The following is a 24,240-nucleotide window of genomic DNA, read 5'->3' as shown; positions in this document are numbered from 1 at the left end:
AGACTCTACTGGTCCTTGTGTAAGTATTTTGTTCTGAGCCTACAGCATGTTTACAGATCAGGCATGCATGACAGTTGAGTCCAATCCTATATCCCTATAGGAAGACCAATCTTACAAATAGCCATGATTTCTTAAATATGAAAATAATATTCCTCAATGCAGACCATTTCATTACATTTAATGAAAAAAACACTGCATTAGTGCATTATTAGCTCTACAGCTGCATTCAGTTGCTTCTCCATATGAAACCCCAGACAGTGACATACCTGTTATTCTCTTCTTCTCTCCCAGGTCTATTTCCAGCCATTCACGATTGCTGCTGTGGTTAGAGGCCCAAGACAATCCTGGGACTTGAAGCCAAGCCTTGTCAGGAGACCACTGGAATAGTTGCCCAAATTCGTTGGTCTCCTCCCAGTAAGAAGATGCAGTAACCTGGCTCTTGGAGAGGAATCCCTCTTCCAGACTGAGAGATTTATTGCAGCCTAGGAGTCCCCACACAGACAGGCAGAAGGAGTTATTTTGTGTTTTCACAGTATATTTTTACATTAGGCTAGCAACATATGAAGACCACCCACAACAGCAAAGTCAGATGTTGCCTAATCTAGTGCTAGGCTGATGCTATCCATTAGCTGTAGTGTTTGCCAGTCAATTTGTAGTGGATGATCCAGTATCAGACTGCTGCGGTCCCTCTCCTTTACCAATTTAACTCCTACATACATGACACCTTCTGACTACATCTGCTATTTTTGCCATTTTGTTTTTTAATCTCTGCAGTTTTGTCTCATTCCTGTGAAGACTTCATATATTTTTAAATTTTCCTTCTGAAACATAATATTTATGTTTCAAGATTGGCATTAACTAATTTTGCTGTACAAAACATTTCTCAGATGAAGGCACTGTACTGAAAGGAACACTCTACTGTAAATATTTCATGATTCTCACCTGCAATTAAGGCTAGGAAAGTTACTCATTAGAGAAGCTCCTTGATACTGCTGCCAGGAGCTGCTATCATGAAGATAATAGCTGCAGGTAAGTATTACAAACTCCACCAAAGAACCCGCAAAATTTTTGCACATCAAGGTTCTTCAGAGAAAACGGGCCAGTGGAATAAGGTTTCAATGAAGTTAAAAATAATTCCCTGGCAGTTTCAAAGGCCTATACATGCTCTACAGTTTTCAGTGGAATAGTAAATGATTTTATCTCAGATGACTGAAATATAATTCAAATGAACGAGTGTGAACTTTTCCCCCATCTTTGCTATGTTTTATGCAAATGAACAGTTTGACAGATTAAAGACGCTTTTGCATCTTGGAAAGTCATAAACAAAAACTTGTTCTCTATCAGTGCAATGTAAATATATTTTCATTCCTCCTATGTTTTTGTTCTCTTCTTGTATAATGAAGATGGAATTTATAAATGTCTGTAGAAAAACTGCTTTCATTTTCTGCCTCCTAAAGTACATAAAAATGGGATTATCTGATGGCCATTTTTCATATGCTGGCACCAGAAATGTAACAGCAGAATACTATTTCTTTTTCTTGTCTATGTGAGTATGACCTATTCCTATTGTGGTTTTTTCTAGCTCAATTCACATCCTTTCAATTTTTTTATTCACTTGCCAATTTAAAAAAATTGCTGTCCTAAAACATCCTTCCTAGACACAGCCTGACATTCTCCTGATTACTTTTCAAAACTTTTACAGAAAATGCTTAAATAAAAAGGTAAAAATTGAATAGCTAAAAATAAAGCCATTATTCTTACCATTTGAAGTAAATATAAACCGCTTATCTGACAGCGAACCACTGTAAGAAAAGAAAAAGGTAATTCAGCCTTTCAAGATGTGGTCACAGGAATGCCAAGGTACAGTTTCAGAATCATGGTTTATCTAGCAAAATATCTCTGACCAGATAGCTGCTTACTTTGCTGGCTGGTTACTAACCCCAGTAAGAGCACTCTTGTGCCATCTCTCCCTGTGGCTGAATTCACATCAGTTTTTTAATGGTTCTGAGCATTTGTTATGCTTTAAAGGGACTCTCCATCCCATCAGCCTGTTACTCTTGCTGCACACTTCTGCTTTTCTCATCTGCACAGCCCCTGTACCACTGTGGGAAAGCTTTTCCCTTCTGCTCCTCAAACCAGCAACAAAAGAGCATTCAAAAGAGCCAGGATTGAGAAAGCTAACAGGGCCCGGAGCTACCAGTGGTACACAGCTCCAGCACAGGGCCCAGGTGTCTTCTCACCTACTGTAGCTTAAATTAGAGCAACTTAACTGAAACCAATGACTTCCTAGTAGTCTAAGTCCGCATCTAGTTTGAAGAAAATCCATTTTTAAGCATCATGAAAGAGGTACGCTTGATGGTGACTAAATCATCCCAGGTCTGGCCGTTCCTACTTGGGCTACAGGTGTATCATAGCCAGACTGAATGAAAACTACTCCTTGTTTTAATCTGCGTGGGAACCAGTTCTGTTATAATCATGACCAACAGCTCCCATCAGGAATGGCTCTTTTTGTTCCATTAACAGGACCACATCTACAGCTCCTTTTTTCTTCCTCCTTCTGATACGGACTGCTTTGCTTCAGGAGAAAAGCTATTTCTTGGGCCACTCCATACAACCCTGCACGATGCAAGACAAGATAAAATCACCAGTACAAGGGAAAGCTGAGCTTTCCTTGGCCGCCCATGGAGCCACTTTGATTCCCAGTGAAATGCCCCCAAGGTTTCATTCCAGAAGTGATGACTCTGACTGGCTGCCTAATAAAAAGAAAAGTCCCAGTTTTAATGTGAAATTAGTTTAGATTTCTTGAAAATCTGACCCCTTCAATGTCACTTCGATTAGCTGCACGCATCACTTGCCCCTTTTAGAAAGCCTTGGCCAGCATGACTGAGCAGTAAAACATCTTCTGCACTTAAGCATCGAGACAGCTCCCTTTCAGGCTGCTCTTTGTTGTTGGCCAGGAAAATTTCCCCCGAGGTACTGTTTGTGGGCTAACAGCGGTGTGCAAGGCTGTATGTTTTGAGAGCACTGCAAATGGGGGATAGGAAAGTGGTCCCATGTCAAGGTCAATAAAAACACTGCTTCTTTTTGCCACTGAGGGAAAACTAATGACTACAGGCAAATGAAGCCCTTCAGAGATGACGGAGAGCACTGGGAGGGAGCTGATTTATTTGGGCATGTAGGCGGTAGAGTAGTCAGGAGAAACTCAAGCCCGCCCTCCCTCCCACATCTTCCCCCCAGGCAATCCTCAAGGGCGATCAGATGTGCTCTGCTCACTTCAAACCAGTTCAACATTACCACCAAAACAATTTTTGCTTTCTTAGTGAACACAAAGCAACCCATTTCAAGAGAAAAGAAGAAAATAATACCCCATGGTGATCAGTAAAACCTACCCAAACCAGAAATCAGAGCACTCCTCGAATACTTATTTATGAGATAACACTTTGTAATGAATAAGTCACCCAGATCCCTTTCAAATAGAGGGCTACAATTTTAGCACAGAAAGGGAGTAGGTTAGCATTTCTAAGGTCTGTAAAGCTAGGAAATCAAGCTGAAACATTTCTGCAAGTCACTGAAGAGGACAAACTCATTCAGTAAGTGGTAATTCATCAGTTTCCTAATGTGACAGGTGGCATTTGTCACACACATTTCACTTTGTCCTTTAAGGGATGGTATCGCCCCATGCTCCTCATTTTCCTGACAACCTTCAGGATCCTGCCTAGCCAACAGTACTAGTGGCAGGACTGTACAGGAGACCTGTGCTGGTAGCTCTGCAAAAAAAGGATGCTGCTTCCCCTAGTAAATTTCTGTTAGCATCAAATACTTTTTTTTTTCTTCCCAGAGTCCGTCTCAAGCAAGCTTTTTATAAGCAGTGCAGGTTGACCCTGAATCTCATCTTTCACAATTCACGAGCATGCGGTCTCTTGCATTTTCAAAGACAAATTTCACATGCGCAGATGTACAGTCATAGGCCAGGTCACATTACAAAGTTAAACCCCCATATATTTGTACTGGGATATCAGAACTGCCCAATAAATCCAGCCACTTGATCTTCATTATAGCATTTGCGGGTGCAGGTCCATGCATGGTTCTTGAGAACTGAAAACCTCACAGATGCTGGAGCATAACAAATGCACTGAAAAATGGAGTCAGGGAGGCCAAGGTCAGCTCTTGCGGGCTGGTGAGCGAGTGAGCCGTAATTCCACCATCACATTAAAACACAGATATTTAACAGCTCGATGCACTCCAGCAGCAGCTTTTGATGAGGTCAATTTCGGCTCAAGTCACTAAATAATTTAAATCTTTACTACTGAAATCCACTATAAATGAGATTTTAAAAACTTGAGTATGCTTTTACTTAAGGGTGTCTAAAAAGCTCTTAAAGCGCTGCTGTCCAAGCACCAATTTTTTCTCGCCAGCACTGGCTGCTCCGCAGGAATTTCTTGCAGCGTGTAGGTACCCTGAGGACAGGGAAACCATGCAGCTTTGGAAATACCTCTTATAAAAGCCTTTTTAAAGCATGAAATGCATTGGTTTATTTTCTTAGTAAACAGGCCCACTGTTTCTAGGAATGCTTTTTCATGTTTTGAAATAAAAGGATTTCCCTGCATCCTCCAATTTCCCTCTCCTGGGATAATGGGCTCACATCAGCAGTTCATCGGCTTCCAGGACTGTCCGAGCTGCCCGAAGCAGCAGAAGCAGCCTGGGAAGCGCTGTGCTAACACTCCCATTTTTCTCAAAATCTGTGCCATCTAGTTTGCAGGCATCCAACCCAGTATGAGCCCATTTACCTATGGCTTCCTGTTTAATCTGTAGAAAGTGATGGTTGTCTCCTCAGGGAAATTCAGTCCCTTCCAGATGTGTGTCATGCTTGAGTGCCTCTGTCTGCCCTGGTACACAGGGGAGCTAAGGGGGCTGCACTCTTGTTTAGGTGCTCTCCCAGGGGCCTCACATTAAAGGAGCTAAACCCAAGCTCTGGAGGCTGGCTTCAGCCTGGAAGCGCACGGTTCAGCTCTCCTTCAAGTAAATGGTAGTTTTCCCACTTGATGTAGTAGAGACAAGTTTTGCATCTCTGTGGGTACTTCTATTACTCATGTGAAATGTATAGGGTATTTTGTGAAAAGCAACATTAAAAGGATGCTTGGCAGTTAAGGTGATGGGTTAATTATGCAAACATGTTCTCCCCCAGCACGTGTACATTTACTGTCTTATTTGCTGCTTCATTCATTGCTCACTAGCTCTTGTACTGTGAGAAAAATACAAATGGGAATCCCAGCTGCCTTTCATTAGACCATTTTATGCGCTACTGTCTGAGTTACTCTTTCTGGAATTCTCAAGGATCATGAACATATGAATGTATGAAAACGGTTCTGTAACATCTTTAGATAAGGTACAAAATATTTAATTTAGGGTTTCACTAAGCTGGCATGTGCGATGGAAAGAATTTGTATTATTTGTTTTATGGAGGGACTTGGTGCCTCAGCCGAGCTCACCGTCCTGCTTTGCTTGAGACAAGTTTATATTAATTTTCTTTGGCAATTAACTTTCAAGAAAAATAGAAAATACTTAGGCTTTACAGGCTTTTGGCTAGTGGTCTACATGCTACCCAGCTTTGTATACTCCAGTGCAACTATATATAAAGCATTTCAATCTGTGCTGCAGTTTAAGCACAGCAACAGACCAAATGAATGCTTTTTTTTTTTTTTTAATGACTGAAACCATGATTGTAAAATTGTCAGGAGGGTGTGGAGGAATCATGAGGAAAACAGGAAAAAAGTATAAAAAGGACATATTCCCTTAGCTCTCATAGGCTATGGGACTGAGATTTCCCTTCCTACAAAAAAAAAGGCTTCATGTAAAATCCAGGTAACATTTAAAAATTAAAAAATATAAACCAACAGGAATGACAGAGGCAGTTGCTGGAAGGGCTTACTGTGCTGGATAGAGATTAGAGGATTTATTTCTACTTCAACAACAGTACAATTAAAAGTCAGAAGATAAGTGGTAAATATAACACCCTTGCTATAAATAGTCTAAAAGGGAAAAACTCTGAACATGTCAAAAGCACAATGTTTAAGAAGTTGTTCATTAAATCCCCTATGGCTCAATGCCACTTTTTATTTATTCATTCTTCCTAGCTTTTTTTAAACTTTAACATGAATTTATCATGATTTATTAGCACATCGATTAAAGGTGTGTGTTGCAGAACATTGTACTTTCATTTATCTGCTCACAAAGTAATTTGCAAATATGTTTCAGAAGGAACAGGAAAAAAAAAATACCACCCTATACGGTATAGAGCCACTAAAAACTTGGAACATTTTCGTATTTCCAATGCCAACACCATTTTAATAAAGCCATTGAAATAAAGCCCAAAAGCCCCTAGACCCACACCTAACATCTTTTCCTCCCCAGAAAATCTTCTGCTGACCTGAGCCAGCCCGGCCAGGCCAGCGGTACTCACTCGTGTGAGGGGACCCCGTTGGCGACGACGCCTTCATAGCGGCTGATGCCCTTCTGTTGGGTGACGCTGATCTGACCGCCCAGCTCGTCTGCGATGATGCCTGCATGTATCGCGGACTTGCACAGCAGTGAGGTCTGAAAGGCAGAAGCCGGCAGAAGCCAAAGCTCAGAGGATCAATCTGACAAACTGCTAATGCTTTCACTTCCAAGTCACTAGTGTACAGGTGTTACAGCTCATAAAATCCAGCAAAGGCTCAAGAGGAATAAGAGGCAGGGAAGGAGAAAGAACAGTAATCTTTGAAAAAAGATTCCAAAAGTCACCTTTTTTTTTTTTTTTTCAATTGAAGAAGCAAATAATCTGCTTCTGAGAAGGTGCTGTAAGACTTTAACCTAATAAGTATTGTGTCACTCCTGGGGAAAACAAAGTCAAAGGCAAGGCAACTCTTCTTTGCAAAAAGAAAAGGATAATTACTTGATGGACTTGCCTGAAGGCAGACCTATCTATTATGGCACTGTAGGATTTGAGTCATGGCATGCATGAGGAGATTGGGCTATGTGTTGACTAGTTGCTGCTGGGTTTTAAGCATAGCCCATTTGCCAGTATCTCAGGTGGATAACGCTGAAAAATACAGGCAGGACAACTTGTGTGCCAACTAGGTGGTAACAACGTACCACTGGGCTAGGGCAGAGCAGAGAAGGGCCACTGGAAATGTGCAAAGGAGACAATCCCAGGGGCTGCTGGCAGAGACTGGTCTCATTCACACAGGTCCAGCTTGGGCTACACTACTTGATAAACTGGGGTGCCTGGCTGTCCCCTCCAGGGAGGGCTGGGAGGGGTGGGGACACAAAGGCAGCAGGTCTCCAGGGGAGCCCTGCAGGTTCTTCCCATCAGAAAAGCTGAATCCCCCTTAACGGTGGAGGAAAATTTCTTTCAAAAATTCCTCAGCACAGATAAGATCTGCATGAGGTCATGCCATGTGCAGCTTTTCTTCCCTAATCACCCGAACGAAGGGCAGGAATAACTCCAGCTAATGAGAATGTAATGTGGCATTTCTTTGTTTCTTCAGCTCTGCCACTTTCCAGGCTGGAGTAGCATGCTCGAATAACTGGATGAACAGGTTAAACATGAACACTGACTTTTTGGAAACGCAGCAGCTGCTGATAGGGTGGGATTTTACTTCAGTGGTATGATTAAACTTACTCCACCGTGAAAGGTGTAAAGATTTCACAGGCATGACGGGAGGAGAGTCCTGGGTGAGGGGCACAGAGAGAGCAGTGCACTGTGCAATATGAACTGTGGATAAATGCAACCACTCAGGCAGCTTCTTCACTTTAAAGAACAAGCTGTTACACCAACCTAAGAGGTTCATAGTTATTGGTAGGATGTGATTAGGCAGTGTATAATGTTTATCTCATCTCAGAGCAGATTGCTGGGATACTGCAGGCGTAATATTAAACAAAACCTGTACGTTAACAAAATGTATTTTTTTCCTACAAGAGATAACTTTAGAAAAGAAACGCCCATGGACTCCAAACAAGTAAAAGCTGAAGTCACAGGAATATTTAGTACATCAATGAGCACTGCCTCAAGAGGGACAAACCCTATGCAGGGTTTTTCTAAGAAAGCCAGAAGTTACAAGTCAGTAAGTGTATTTGACAATCAGTGGAATTTATTCTCACACAATTGATTGATCTGTTTGAAAAGTGTCTCTGTGTGCTTATACACTGATAACATACTCATATACTGATAATAAAAGGTATATTTAACACAGCTGGAAAGAATTACTGACAAAAGTCAAATAGCAAAAGTTGAAACCAAGTTGCGCTATGCTTCTCTCTTCTGTCTTTATAAATTTCCCCTCATTGTCCTGTGTACTTACATCTCTGTATCCTTCTCCAATATTCCCAGAAATGTCACCTGCTATGTCTCTGCAGCCAGCAGGACAGTATCTGCTGTAGTGAGAAGAGAGACTTGTTTAAAATATGAACTGTAGTGACAATACACAGAAACAAACTCATACAAAAGAAATGCTCTCAAACCAATAAATATTTTAGAAGTAAGTTCTGGCTGACGGTCTGTTAGTGAGTCTAGGAGGTAAATAAATGGGCCCTTGAGTTCCTGAGTGGACTGTACACAGCAGCACACAAAGAACCAGAAAAGCAGTTTTGCAAGGGCATGTCTGTTTAATTCTCTTGTTCTAGAAATGCTACCACACGAGTTTTCAGCACAGCTCAGATAAGAAGCCTATAGGCACATCCAGACAGCAGCCAGAAGAGCACAGTTTATTACCATTTCAAATCCTATCACAAAGTTCAAGGAACCAAGATATTATAGCTTGTCCTTAGATAATCCTGTATCAGCTAGGACGTGATCTGCTCTCAGAAGCACTGGAATTTGAGGCTACTTGAATTTCAAAGTGGAAACTCTTTTTACAAATGCTATGTATATGTATGACCTAATGAGAACTGCTGAGAGCTCTGTAACTCCATTCCCTCATTTTTCTGCGTCCCAGGCTTCCATTCTGCACTGCTGCTCCTCACAACCAGGCCTTGGACTATTACAGCATCAGAGCTCAAAAAAACCCCATCAATTCTCCAGAAAACCAAGACTGTACCTGCTTATATGACATTTTCTAACAATTGGACCAGATGACAGATACAGCAAAGCAAGCCAGAGCGTAGAGAGCTGCAAACCCTCTTTACCTGTATTCAGCCTTTGTGTAGTGGTTTGCTCGTTCCAAACATGTGATTAGATCTGTGAAAAGTTCACAAATGTCAATCCCCATTGCAGGATGTAGAAATACAGACAGATATTTGGCTAAACATGAATTACACTTAAACACCTGACTGTATAAATACTTAAACAATTTTATTAGCTAGAAAGCAACAGCTATGGTTTTCTCTCATTCTTTTAATCCCCTTCTTTTACTCTTCTTGTTTTACACCTTCAACGATGGTGCACACACCACCAGAATATTGAATGCAGGAATCAAATCTTAATCTCCCCTATCCCTTCACGCTATCACTGTGTAGAAGAATATAGTGGAGCTTCTATACAGGAGAAGGTACTAATTTTCTCTTTCACTGAGCCTGGATTGCAAATTGTCTAGGTAAGATTTCAGCAGCTATTATATCTGGTTAAGGTTACAACTGCTTCTTGCACACATGCTATTAAAAATACCATGGTTCATGCTAATCTGGAAATATCTGGGACCAAACATTTGGGCTAAAGTCTATGTGTATAGAGAAGATAATGAAATAGGGGCGACTATGCCACTAATCCTTTAGTACTTTTGATTTCACTTTACCTGGATGATCACTACTGGCATAGGACAACAGAAAGCCTCGTCCTGACACGTGGGATCCACTCTCAAAGTGAATAGTCGCTTCATTGCTATCCAGAATGATTTCTCTGGGGACGGGCATCACATTACCACAGTATGGCCCTACAGACAGAACAAAGAAGATTTCAAAAGTTTAGATGACATAATTAGGCTGGAATATTGTCATGATTAGCAAAGAGTTTCATAACATGCTCATTCTCCTTCAGTACCAATCCAAATGTTGACAAAAGGGTTTTGGCTTCAGTCCTTTATGGTTATGAGCTCCAAAGTTACCGTGACAAGGAGCAGCCAGGATCCAATTGTTTCTCCATGGTAGCAATTCCAGCATCCACTTCTCTCATCACATAAGCCTTAAGAGAATGATTAATGCCCTTTGGCCTTTGAAGTACAGCATACTTACAACATCAGTAACTCATTAAAGAACCTAACATTCAAAGGCAATCCAAGGGATCTTACACAGGGTCCCCCAGATAAAACTCCCCAGGCCTATACAGCTCATGCTGCTGTAGCACAGCAGCCATTCAGGAAAGATTAAGATCACAAACAGGGTACCTGGTTTTCAAGGACCTGTGTGCCATGAGCCAAATTGTACTACAAGGCAGAACCACTTTACTCAGAAAATTTCTCAATTTATTTTCCTTTTAAAAACATCATCAGACCATTGAAGCATACAGTTCTCTAGAGTTTTAAATGAAAAAGAGAGAAAGGGGAAGATGAAAGGTGTGGAACAGGGAGACAAGAGCCTTTGTGCTTACATTGAATTAGATAAGGGTTTTATAGCTACCAACTGCGGTATCTTGGAACAGTCTTTGGGACACTCCTTTCCTGTGACAGCAGGCATGCCCAAGATTCTTAATAATTACATTTGCTTCTTCAGAAGTCAGTTCCTGAGGGAAGCTTTCTTTTGAGATTGCCACAGTCTTTGCCCTTGCCTTCTGTCACCACACCTGGGTGCAAATACTTGTCCCTGGCTGCCCTCAGGCACAGATGACACAAAAAATCCAAAGCAGTTTGGGTACACTTTTTTGAATTCATGAGGATGCTTACAATATAAACTGCTAAGAAGAGGTTTTTGTAAAATGGCAAACAGGTTTTCTTCCCAACAGAAAAACCAAACAAGACCCTTTACAAGCCCTCAACCCATCTGTTCTGTTGAGGTGAATGACAGCTTTTGTGTCCTAAAGCGAGTCCTTTGGGATGAAAAATGATCACTTTGATTTTTCCTAGACAACCTCATTTTATTGGTGTTATATACTTCAGGGCAACTTGGAACTGACTTCAGAGATGGATACCAGAAATTACAGTCACAGCACGACACAAATTTGATGAGTGGTACCCTTCCTAACGGTCTTCTAAAAGCATCTTCATTTTGCTTGATACTTTTTGGGGGGGGCTTTCCCAAATACTTCATTGGCCTTGTAACAACTATAAGATCAGCCTATAGAGTAGCCAGATCAGAGCCAATGACATCCAATTCTTAGCAGAATGGGACAAACCAAAGGAGGAATTCTGTCTTTTTGCTTACAAAAATCATACGGCAAAGCCAGGCAGACAGAGAAATGAGAGTTGAATGTGACATTTCCCTGGAGTACTCGTGTGTTGAAAATGACTCACAACTTAGAGAAAACAATGTCTATAAAAAGGGTTAAACAACTTGCTTAGGAAATGAACTTATCAAAAAGACAGCATCTGACACTGTGTCATACCAGACAACTGCACGAGTGATTTATTTGAGAAGGTCTTTTGTGTCAGATTGCAGTGGGAGAAGTAAAGTGCTAACTTTTAGATATTTTTTTTTTCAAGAGAGAGAAAGGGGAAGAAGACAGGGAGGCATTGCATTTCTTCAAAATAAAATGCCTGAGAAAGATTTAGTCCTTTTCTTCTCTCAAGGACTGTCTCTACATATTTTCTCACAAGTGCTCTTTGGCTTTCTCCCTCGCAGCAATTGGCAGTGACCTATCTACTCTGTAGGTATAATTTAGATGGCTGATTCACTCAACCACACACTGGCTGGATCAGGACTATGTGTCTCCTCCAGTAGCAAGTCTACATACGTTCCAGATAATTATACAAACAAATCACACATGTCATAAGCTGAAACAATAAAATAAAATAAAAAAGTCTAGACACATAGAGTTGTATAATCCAAATGAAAGCCAAAAATTCAGAAACAATCAGCTTAAGAAATCAGCATACAATGCCTAAAGACAAGTTTCTACTGTTAAGTAATAAATCCAAGAAGGGTTACCAGGCTATGGTTGTCTTCTGCCAAGAGCAGTTCTGGTGTACTGAAAGAGTCCCATGGGTAGCTCAAAACTAGGGAAATTAATTCCTTAAAGGATATAGAAGCAAGAAAAAGTATACAATGAAAGAAGGAATGTTTTCCAAAAGTTTATTAGTTTTCTGCATAGATTTGGAAAAAAAAAAAAAGGAGGCATTTATTAATACTACAAAACATTCATTTGTTCTTTTGTTGCAAACTGAGGAAGCCTTGCAAAATATTTCAACGCTTTTCCTCTCAATAATTCAGGTGATGCCATACCAGCACTACACTGCCGGACTTCTGACTTCTTTCAGACTTGCAGATCTAGCAGAGTTTATTTCCATGCTATCATATACAGAAATGAGCGCTAAGAGGTAGAGTTTAGAAAAAAATGTTAAGTATTATCTCACCTCTCTATTGCTGTTCTTAGAGGAACTGTTCAGATACCGGTTTGGCTTAGAGGTTCTTTACTCCCTGAAAGAACTAGAAACATGCACTCTTCTCGGTGCTTTTTTGTTTAAAATGACCAGTGTAAGCACCTTTCCAATTTGATTTATCCAATAATACTGGTTTAGGTTTAGCAGAACCTCTCTCCATTTTACAGAGTGGCCTTTTTAACCTCGAATTCTCATTTTCCTCCCAATTTATTTTACATTGACTGTCTTCCAAGAAATTCCCCAGGGGGACAACTAGTAATGCTTAGAAAATAGAACTGATTCAGGGTCAAGACAATTCTTTGGGTTCAGTTTTGACTGATGAGAGAATTTTATGCTTTCTTCTGTTTTCTAATTTTCTTTAGAAAAATAGTGTTTTTCCTGTGCACTTCCATACATTTCCTTTAATGTTGTAAACCCAGAGAAAGGATAGTCTTCCAGCCTCCCTGATTTCAGCTTATGGTGTGCCTGAATTAGATGCACTTTCTATATACACAGTAACATCTATTAGATTTACCTTCCATTGACACACTTATTACCTTGAATACCTAGATTGTGAGATTTTATAGACATGAGAAGATTAAAACCAATCAGCATCTGTAGACTAATCTGAAAACTGTATTTATTAGTCAGTATTTTCCACTTGCAATTCAGGTGACAAAAACACAACTTTAACATTTACTTTTAAAACTCGTATGTGCTCCCCATCTTCTCTGTCCATTCCACCTAGGATTTATTGATTTCTCCAGGCTGTCTATATGAATATTGTACAACTATAGTGGAAAGGAGGGATGATGGAGAAAGCTTTGGTTTGTAACTAGTATGAAAACGAGAACTGTGTTTATAGGGCCCTCTTAACTTTTACTGCAGCATTTGGACTTGACTCTGGATAAATTTTTAATTCCTAAACCTGGGACTAAGCCAAAAGTTTTTTAAGATCCCTTTTGAGAACTGCCAGATCACGTTATCAGTTTTTCATCTTCTAATGTTAGTTGTGAGGTGGGTTGTTTTGCATATTCGGCTTGAAAAACGAGTCATGAATGCTGATCTCTCCATCTCTCTCCATTTCCTGTTAAAGTGATTTGGCTAGAGCTCTGCTGGGGTAAGTAGGCAGGATTATTTTGTTTGTTTACTAAGAACAAAGAGTTTGATTTAATAAACAGATGTGTTACATGTCATGAAACTGAGTAGGTGTTCTCCATATTTCAGTATTACTACATCTAGATGCCAGGGCCTTTTCTTTTTTCTGTGTCTCATTAACAAGTTGACCCAACTGTGGTTCCGTCTGTTCGCTCCAGATTCTTTAATATATATATATTTTTAAAATTTTGCAGGAGAGCTATTAGGGGCCTAGGGATTTCAGATGTACCTAATTTAATATTCTCTATAATTGAACTAACATTTAATGCCTTTCATCCAGAACTTCTGATCTGTCGGTATGGTTTAGGTGGCTTAAATGAAATAATACTTTTATTTTAGAATCACTGTTTCAAAGCAGTATTAACATCCTGCAAGATACACAGTAAATTGTCTCATGGATATCCTTTGGCTAGCTCCTCTGGAGACTGAAAAGACTATTTTACGTGTTGTTTATTTTTTAAATGTTAGCAATAGTCTACTGCTTTTGTCTTTTTCATAATAGTGTTGTCTTGCAAGTCAGATGATCTTTACAGCATTGTCTGGTTTTATGAGGTCTAGTTTACTTCTACTGTCAACCAGGCTCTGGCATATTTCCTGAGATTGCTTTGTTGAATTATGTTCCTTTATTTGTTCTACTTCCCTTAAGAAGTGCTGTGCCTAGAGGACTCTCTTCTCTCACACCAGCTGGCAATGCCTACATGCCGTTTGTTTCTGTAGTTCTTAACACTTTCTGTCTCTTCTGTAAGGATTTTGCTTCCTTTCAAAAGTAATTATTTCCCTCTTTAGCTGTGGCATGTCCGGTTCACTACGCTCATTCTGCTTTCAAATTCCTCAATGGCATTTGAAATCTGCAGTTTGACATTTGCAGAGGTCTTTAAGAAACCCGGTTTAGATATCAACTCATGCCATCCTCTGTTCAACAGGGAATCTTCTCCCTTTTTTCTCTTTACTTGCAGAGTAAGCCATGTCTGGCGAGCAATGCGTAGCAAAAATCCCATGGTTCTGCCTCTCCAGGATTATAATTTCCTAATGCATTTGTTTGGGGAAAACAATGTTTTAAATTGTGATCCTTATATTTAGTAGCCTTTTCTCAAAATTTGCAAGTAACTCAGTAGCTGGGGAAAGACAGGGCATGTGATGAACATGGATCATGCTTGCTTCATTTCAGAGCTAAAAACTCAGCCAGAGTGCAAGTCACTCACAAACAGTTCAGAAAAACAGCAAGGATTTGTTGTATGAAAACATGTGCATTCTTGAAATTCATCTCCATTCCACATTCACACAAATGCTTCACTTTCATAAGCAGTAACTCTTCCTCTCTGAGGAGAGAGGAGAGACAGAGAAGAGAGGAGAGAGAGGTCATCTTCGCTCCAACCTTGCCATGAACATGCACAGGCATAACCAGTGTCACCCTGCAAGGATGTGCCAGGAAACGAAAAGTTCTGCTCTATGTCCTTCTTTGCAGGATATGGGGCAGGTGGTGCTTAATACTCAGTACATGTGAGTTGACAGAGTAGTCAGGATGAGACAGCCCGGTTATTCAACATTTAACTCTGTGTAACACAGTCTGACCTCAGGCTGAGTGGTAAGAATTTCTCATTTTAGGAAAACCAAATGTAACTTTCAGTTAGCATTTCCAAAGGGTTGCCAAAGTCTGTGATAAAGGAAAAAAAAAGGCATCCAAGTAGAGTCAGGCTGGAGAAGTAATTACAGTTTAAAAAGGGAGGGTCTGGGCCACCTGCACAGGCTGTAGGTCTGCCTGCTTGACCTCAGGTGAGATCCCCCACTTCTAATATGGCTGTGGTTTTAGCCAAACCCAAAGACAGAAGCACAGCAACAGTCAGGAATTGTTAGTAAGAACTGTAGCTGTTTAACAAAAACCACAGAAAAATACACAATACACTTTATGCAGCTAAAAGGAAAAAAAGAGTTCATTTGATGAAACAAACGCAAACATTCTTTGTTGCATAAATCTTTCCAAAGCTGAAACCTCAGGATACTGCAACCACTCAGGTGAAACCCAACTGTTAGAAGAGGTTTGACTGTTAAGAAACTGCTTGACTTGATCTTCAGCAAGAACTTGTCTGGGCATTCCCCTGGATTTCCTGAAATACCAGAAACAATACTGTAATAACAAGTTTCCTTTGAGGGGCAAAAAAGAAACCTGGACACACCCTTTATTCAACCAAGACATTTATTACACTACATAACAAGGAAAGACTGGTTCGATGAATCCCCTCAAGTCATGATGACAGGTAGGAGGGATCCGAAGTCCCTCAGTTCTCCTGCACCCCCTGCCCCCACCACACACACATGTGCATACACACACGTGCACACACTCTCTCAGCAGCCATCAGACACTCATACATCAGTAAATGCTCAATTTGTCTAACAACCGTTACTGACTGGGTACGGGGAGGAGAAAGCATTTTCAGTAATTTCTCTATTTCACACTAGTTACTGGCTGTAAATTATGCAAGAACAAGTTAACTGCACTAACTCTCCAAATTATTACTAGTCACTCAGCAGATCTGACATCCACCCCAGAGGAACACATCAACCTCCTACTGACTGCAAGTGAATGAAGAAGTAAGTAGGCACTTATCTCTTCTTTAATCTATCTCTCCAGTCAAGACTGATGATCATCTCACAAAATTAAGGGAAAAAATACTAAGCCATTAGTTGGGGAAAGAGAGGGAGAAAAGCAAGAAAAAAAAGGGTCAAAAGAGGTACAGAAATCTGATTAAGACATGAAAAGAAGCTGACTGAAAGCAGTTCCTGTCAAACTTTTAAAACATTTATGTTACACCTTCACAAGTAGTGCAAGTTTTGTTCCTGAGAACTAGAGGACCCACATGGTTAATCTTGCTTCCCCATATCCCTTTAACTAATTAAAAAATCAGAAGCTCTTATCAGAGCTCAGTATTTTTAATATGCTCAGATAATGCAATTAACTCAAGAAGAAAAGCATTTCAGTAAAGGTTGCACCTTGTCTACACCATGAGATCATGCTTCATATTAATTTTTATTCTAGATTCCTTTTGTGGGACAAACCCCCCCCCCATATTTTCATGCAGTGCAAACCTAATAGAACATGATAATCTATTTCTCCTAGAAGCAACATGTGCAAAGCTGTGCTAATATTTAAAGGTTTGTCAGACAAAGGTGACTCAGTTTCACCAAAACTGGTGTTAGACTACCTTTGCTGACTGACGATTAATATTTTCACATCTAAATCTGGATACAAATCTAACAGTTTGAAAGAAAAGGCTTGCTACAGGTTTTTTCCTCCAGTGAACACTGAAAAAAATAGTCTACAGAATAATAAGCCAGAGATAGCGTTCAGCCACTCTGTGACTCCAGTTTTAGAGCTTCATTAAGATTATTTAAAGACCATCTTTTGATTGCAATATTGGAGAAATCTAAATGGAATGGCTGCCTTCACAGGTCCATCAAAGCTGAGAAATGTCAAAGGTGAGAAGAACCATAGTGTCACGTTTGTGTCTCAAGTTGAGCAGGGAGGCTTCAGTAGATCGGCGTACACAACAACGTTACATGCTTTTCTAGGAAGGAATCAGATTCTATCAGTCTACAAAATTTGAGGAATGCCCCGAACTTAAATAAAACTTGCATGTAAGTGGTCTAACCTGTAGTCTCCAACTCACAAAAGTGAAGAAATCAATGTTATGGCTAACATAAATCAATTAATCCATTCATTTGTATATAACAGCCTCCCCTTACTGCATGGCTCAGAAATATCCCAAAAATGAATTGAGTTACTCCCTGCTGTATTGCATGAATCCCAGCAGGTTATAACGATGAATGAATTACAGTTAAATGTAAAGACAGCAGGTAGGACAAATCTGAAAGGAAAACAATACTTTGTCATTTGAAGACTTGTTTACACTAAGCTTATATTTACACACATAACCTAGTGTTTTGTCTCTGACCAATTTTCTAAGCTTCAGATACACTCCTCAATAGACATTTGTATACATACCAACATTCACTCTGTTGTTTTCTGTAGAGTTGAAGAGATCAGCATGGTATTTAAAACGTATTTCTCTTTGGACCTTATTGTCTTATAATTGCAAACCTCTTAAATAAAGTGTAAAGGCTGCTCAGCTAATTTGAAACATCAGAAATATTCACACTGCCAGCTTTCATACTTAGCTTTTTAGGTTTTCCTTTTTAAACTCAGGTCAAATACAGAAAACATGCAAAGATTAGTTTGTAATTGCTCAGACGTTTTCAATGCCTGCAAAATCTTTTCAACTCTCCATCATCCTATGAAAGAATTTCAGTGGCAAAGGTCGGTATCTTATTGGCTAAAGGGAAGATGTTGACCTGCCTGCAGACGTTCATGAAGAGGGGAGGGTTGCGAAGAGCAGATCTGGGCTCAGAAACAGCTACCTGAAAGGACACTTTACAGACTGAATGGATTTAGCAGTGCTTACTCTCAGAGCTTCTTTTGCTTACATAAATGCATATTAAAACCCAGAGCTATAGCAAAACTATTGAGACGACTGACTTAGAGAAGCTCTATCTCATCTATGATTTTCCTGTGTCTTTTAGAACACAAGTGATATTATGAATTTATGAATATAGCAACTATTTCCACACTGTTATTCTGCACAGATTTACCTGAATGCAGAGCAGAAACTCTGTAGGTATGCTAGTGGGAAAGTCTACAGCGAGCTGCAGACCACAAAAACCATTACAGATGGTATGTCTGCCTAAGCTATAAAACTTGTTTAATCAGATATGAGCAAAATCTGCTAATTGTGCAGTTCGTTACCGAGAATGCAAATTATAGTCCACATGCATCAGACATTACCAATCAGTTCTGAAAATGGGTGTGGGAATACTTTAAAGGAATTCATTATATGGATTTGATTGCATAATACACAGGTATTCTGTGTTTAGAGGCTGAATAACTGCAGGACTGAACTATGTGAAGATGTCTTCAGGCTGATGTGTAAGGATCCAGAATTTCAATCAATATTCAAGCTTAATTTTTCACTTCAGAAAACAATATATTGATTTACCCTTGCTTCCTAGAAAAGCCTTTGATTAGAAATGTCAGGATAGCATTGATAAAAATTATTCAAAGATATGATAATGCAATACTAAACACCTATCTCTTACTGCCAAGTACAGACAGACTGCTTCAGGTGAACACAACTCATTACTTACAGTTCTGAAATGAAGTAAACAACATAAAAAAATCCCAGCACACACAAACAGAGATGTTCCTTATGCCTCAAATCAAGCTCTATGCAATGCTTAGATATCAACATGTCACTGCCCATGCTTAGTGAAGGCTGTTTCAAATGTAATACCTCCCCCACGAGAACAATAATTACCTTTACCTTCGTATGCAAGCAAGGATTTAATACCTCACTTGATCTTATCTTACTAGATGAGTGATAGGCCTATCATGGCTTATGAATGAAAGGCAATCATCCCTCTGTACTACTAAGATATCTTATAAGTCCTCATCTTAGGAGAACCACATACTTTACTAAGCCAAGCAATGAGCTGGGTCATCTGGAAACCTGCAGAGGCTCTGCATAGCTCATCTCTTCATCGCCTTTTCCCATTGAATCCATTCTGCTTGTTAAGTCCAGTACAGCATATTCAGCCTCAGCTGACTGAAGGGCTACAGCCCACTCCCAGCAGGCAAAATTTTATGAATTGTCAATTCATGAGCTTATTCCTGCACTGTGGAACTCCTTGAAGCCCTGAATTTAAGTTCTGAAATTTAAGACTTTTAAGACTTCTGAAAAAGGGTGCACTGACTTGAAAATCAGTTTGACTCTTCTAGAAAGAGCAGATCAAATGTTTCAGTGACAATGGGTTGGGAAAACGAATTTGAGGAAGGCCTCTGGTTCTCCCTGGGGAGGATCCTGTTGTCGTTATGATTGTTTTAAGTGCACAGCTATAGCAGATAACACACTTATCTTCCTGTGTGTATCTCTTACAGACTGGCTGCATGCATTCAATATCTGCAAGTATTAAAGTCTGTACATTAGCAAAGGTTATCAGTGACTAATAGCTAGCAATAATAAAGGTTACCTCCTCTCTGAGCCCTGAACTGCCTAGGAAATAGAGACACGCAGGATCACTGACTCCAATTCTCATCTTGTCTCTGTCTAGTTCATGAGCTAGCTCTTCCCCTACCCAAGAAGGGGACAGGGCTGATACAGACCCACGTCCTTGCTGTATCAAAGCTGCGACAGTACAGCAGTGGGTGTGCCAGAGACGGGCACAAGACCCTGTGGCCCCAGCGGCCCCTCTGTGGCACAGCACGGCAACACCCCCAGCCTTGGCAGGAGGTTGTGAGGAGCAATGGCCTCAGGTGCTCACCACGACACACTTGAATATAAAAAGGAAGAGGAAAGGACAAAGGCTGACACTTCATGCATTTTGTTGAGCTTTTACTTACGCTTTTACCAGTTCATGCGTTGACCACTGCCTTATCTTTTACATACCATGCAGTGTTGAAGAGCTTTGGATGGTAAGGTAGCTGGATTCGCATTTCTGTGATTCAATATCCAGGTCTCCAATTTTTAAGATCAGGCGTTTTCCCGGAGGCACTTGGATTTTCTTTTCGCAAAGGGTGTAGTTTGGGTATGTCCCAGGATAGTTCTTGGATGCCAGGGTCCCACTGTCTTGATACATCACCATGTGCCCACATCCATCCCCTGCAGTAGGAGAAAAAAACAAGGAAGAGAAACAGAACATACTCCTCAATAAAAACTGTGTAAGAAAATACTGGCCGCATAACCATGTCTCACGTGCGCTTCTACCTTTTAAAAAAGTATTTTATAATACTCCACCTCAGTTACGCTGTTGTTGGAACATAGGTAACTAAAATAAATACAGTCATATTTCTCTTCTAAAGAAGTAGAAAGGAGGGTTGGAAACACTTATAAACTGAGATGTGCTTGTCAGTCCTGTACAAACGGAGTCTCTCTGACTTTCTGTTTTACAGCCAAACCCTGCTGAAACCCTGAAGATGCAATTCCACATGTAATAGGTAGGATCCTTCCTAAATAGTTTTCTCCCAATTATCATTCCACATTTTATTTCCATAGAGAGAGCCATCGGAGGGTAACTGAATCATACATGAAAGCACAGACATCATTTAACTACGTACTATCATGGACCTGACTCATCTTACTTTCCTGTTGGTTTTCTTACACAATACAGAAAGCACAGGGGACAAGGCAAAGACACAAGAGGCACTTCAAAAGTGGGATGTGCATCGTTGATGGTACACAGGCTACTTCATGGTAGCATGCCCGCAGATGTAAGCGCTGCTGCCTCCTTGCTCAAGAGGTGAGGGTAGGCACCTGCAAAGTGTGTTTCTGTGGCACTGTGTAGCAGCCAGCTTGGCTTTGGAGCCTTTCCTTGGTGGAGAGGCATCTGAGGAGCAGCTGCAGCAGAACGTATGACAACAGGAAAAGGCGCATGGAAATACACGGGGGGATGTGGGGACTGACATAGAAAACAGGAAGCATCCACAAAGGGGAAGGAAGCAGGTATCAGATAAGAGACCTTGACTACTAAAGGAAGCAATTTTTACTGAACTATTTAAAAGTGTACTAGTAATTTAAAATTTATATGTTAAAGCTTAAGCTATGACATTCTGCTGAATCTTCAAAATAATGCAACAGTGGAACTACTGCCATACGTACATGCATACAACAGGCAGTCCTCAGTTTTAGGTCAGTTAGGGCATAGGCACTCTTCACATAGGAGTCTTGTATACTGTTACCCTTTATCACTGCAAAACTGAAGCTAGTCCTAGAAGTGTTAATAAAACAAAGAATTCTGCAAAGCTGGGAATTCACAACGTTCACTTTAACTACCCAAAATTTTACTTTTGGGGATATTTTGGTTTAACTGTTTTGGTCTGTGCGTTTTAATTACTATCTGAATTTCCTTCCACAATCACTAGGAGAAACAAACTTAAGGTTTGATAAGATTATTTAAAAATGAACTAGAAATGAAGTGTTGATAAAGAAACGTGCCATACCGGGGGTTGGGGGGAAGGTGGCACACTGTGCAAAGATAAGGTCCAAGCTATCAAACTTTAACTTCCTACTATATAATTACACTGCCATTTCATCAAACTCAACTGCTTTTTCACAAGCAACAGCATTTACTTTGAAGCCTTATTATTATTACTAGCTTTGTTGCCTGCTATTTAATTTTGTTGCAGGTTCATGCTTGGAATAGAGGTGAATAGTAGACAAAAATCCAAAATCATATCACCATAAAACATATTAAATATGTTTTTTCAGATCTGCTTGTTCACATGCTTTAAAAAACATCAGTTTTTCCAGTTTTTTATCCAAACGCTATTGATTTCAGAATGCATAATACCCAAGATGAAAGGCAAACTGGCCTCTTGAGCAAATCATCTTTTAATGGAAATTTTCTGCAGCAGGAATAAAAATATAAGGAGCAATACAGTACATGAGCTATCAATTTCTGAACCCAGAGAGGGGTCCACATAGGTCCAGGCAGTGTAAAACCAGATCACTTCCAGCAGGACACGGGACAACCTTGCTGCCTGTGTAGCCAACTGCTGTGCAGTTAAAAAAGAACTGCCTGTGGCCTTTAATTTAAACTGCATATTTCTAACTGTAAGCATTTACTTTAGCTAGGCTGATGAAAATAAAGTAACTACAATCTGGAGGTTGGTTTGCAACTTATCCTTATTGGGAAAGAAATGGGAAAACAAAGGGAAAAGTTATACAACCACAACAAAATGTCACAGGGATGAACTCCTTAAAATGAAAAGTCTAGTGTGCACACAGTCTTTATCTCGTTGGGCTATGTTCTGGCTTGTGTCACCTCGGTACAATCCCAAGTATCCTCTGTGGTACAAAACTCTCCTCAAAAAGCTGAAAAGACATCGCTATCATAGTAAGACCCTGACAACTGTTCAGGTCACATTTTTGCAGAAAGCGTACAGGCAAAACTGTGCACCAGAGACCTCAGCCTGCCATCCTTCTCTGTTGAGGTTATACGAGGTCTTGTTCCCAGGGAAACTCCTTTTTTTAAAATCTGCCTTTGAGTCAGTGTTGAAACATATTAGCACCAGAACATCTTTTGTGCTAAGAAAGCATAAATGCTATTTTCCAACTTTTCACTGGTGGAGCATAAGCATTCAAACACTCCAACTGATTGAGAGGCAAGCGTGGCATTGTCCTGCACCTGTAACGTCCCTTGCCTGCCTCAAAGGAAAAGATCACAACAAAAGCTTGTTTGCCACAAGAACTGAAGCAATGTCCAAAAAGTCAAACCAAGTCTTAGTAACTATTGCTTCTTACAGAGAAGTCTGACTGCAGCTCTAAATTTTGACTTTCTCAGCAAGATTACCAGAGCAAAGAAAAATCTTACACTGAAATTTGCTGCAAAATGCACCCTAGGGAAGGAGTCTGAAGGTATAGAGGGAAGGTAGAATAAAACTCAGCATCTGATAATTCATTCAAAGAGAGATTTAATGACTGAATGTAGTAAAAAACTTATAACCCCACTAATATACCAAGGGCTCAGAAAAGGAGGCAAATTGTAAGGAGTTCAAAACATATATATTCACTTGAAAATGTGAACAATACTACCATTAGGGTCGTTTGGATGAGATGTTGGGGGATACGGTGTAGGGGAGAACCTTGTAGAGTAGGGCTGATGGTTGGACTCGATGATCCCAAGGGTCTTTTCCAACCTGAATGATTCTGTGATTCTGTGATTATTTTCCACATGAAATTTTGATTTTCAGTAGAAACTTACTGGCCAAACCTCAAATAGATTTAGTTTAAAACACAACTGTTTGTCCGTATGAAAACTATGGTTTAAATACCTGATGTTGCACTCTTTTCTATAGGCACAGCTCTTCTGGATGGAAATACGTGTATTCAATCGGTCAGTTCAACTCAGTATTTCTTGCTAACACTAAATTTTCACTTAGCGTTACTTCTGAGAACTGCTTTCTATCACCCCATTTGGCAAGAAGCTGGCAGCCTTGTCTCAGACATCCAGGTTTCATCACTTCTCGCTGGACGGGAACAAAGCAAACTCTTTGAGCACATGGTACTCAGCAGCCAGAAAGTCTAAACACGCTTAGTTTTAATAAAATCTCCCCTCAGCACCAGGACTTACTAAAAGCACATCAAACACGCTTTGTAAACTGAGTTCCCACAGGCATTTGAATCAAGATCAAGATCGTGGTCTCTGGATTGCGGGCGCCTGCCTGTTGGCCTATGCACAGGTTGTACCAAAGATCACAGAGTGCTGGAATTAAGGCTGTTTACCACAGATAAAAATAGTCTCCTATGGCAGACGATGGAAATAACTCCCCAAGAAGCGAGAACCATGACTGGCACCTTCTGCCACAGCAGCGGGCACACCACTTGCACCTTGCCCTCTCTCACACAGTGCTCACTGAGAGCAGTGCATGCATGTAAAACCAAACCTGAGACCTCACCAGAAGACACCAGTGCATGTCCCTGCAGAGAGGGTGAGAGGAGGTACCAGGTGGCTGGCAGGTAGTACCATTTCCCATCCTCAGACATGTACATGATGG

At 40.4% G+C, this 24,240-nt stretch overlaps 1 protein-coding gene across 2 annotated transcripts in view; it reads right to left on the bottom strand.

Moving 5' to 3' along the window:
* Nucleotides 1–24,240, bottom strand: part of DCBLD1 (discoidin, CUB and LCCL domain containing 1) — a 48,731-nt gene that overhangs the window by 12,312 nt on the left and 12,179 nt on the right. The window contains exons 2-8 of one of the 2 annotated variants that reach the window (XM_074862359.1): nucleotides 20,135–20,347; nucleotides 9,768–9,905; nucleotides 9,163–9,214; nucleotides 8,340–8,412; nucleotides 6,461–6,594; nucleotides 1,762–1,802; nucleotides 267–482 (exon numbers count right to left, since the gene is read on the bottom strand). In XM_074862359.1, the coding sequence (XP_074718460.1) occupies nucleotides 267–482; nucleotides 1,762–1,802; nucleotides 6,461–6,594; nucleotides 8,340–8,412; nucleotides 9,163–9,214; nucleotides 9,768–9,905; nucleotides 20,135–20,347 (867 nt within the window). The remainder of the gene's footprint in view (nucleotides 1–266; nucleotides 483–1,761; nucleotides 1,803–6,460; nucleotides 6,595–8,339; nucleotides 8,413–9,162; nucleotides 9,215–9,767; nucleotides 9,906–20,134; nucleotides 20,348–24,240) is intronic. The other variant, XM_074862360.1, reaches the window with a different exon arrangement.

Source organism: Strix uralensis, chromosome 3 (genome assembly GCF_047716275.1).
Source record: "Strix uralensis isolate ZFMK-TIS-50842 chromosome 3, bStrUra1, whole genome shotgun sequence".
Classification (NCBI taxonomy): Eukaryota; Metazoa; Chordata; class Aves; order Strigiformes; family Strigidae; genus Strix; species Strix uralensis.
The sequence above is the reverse complement of the archived record's forward strand: the minus strand, read 5'-3'. Positions and strand labels throughout refer to the sequence as shown.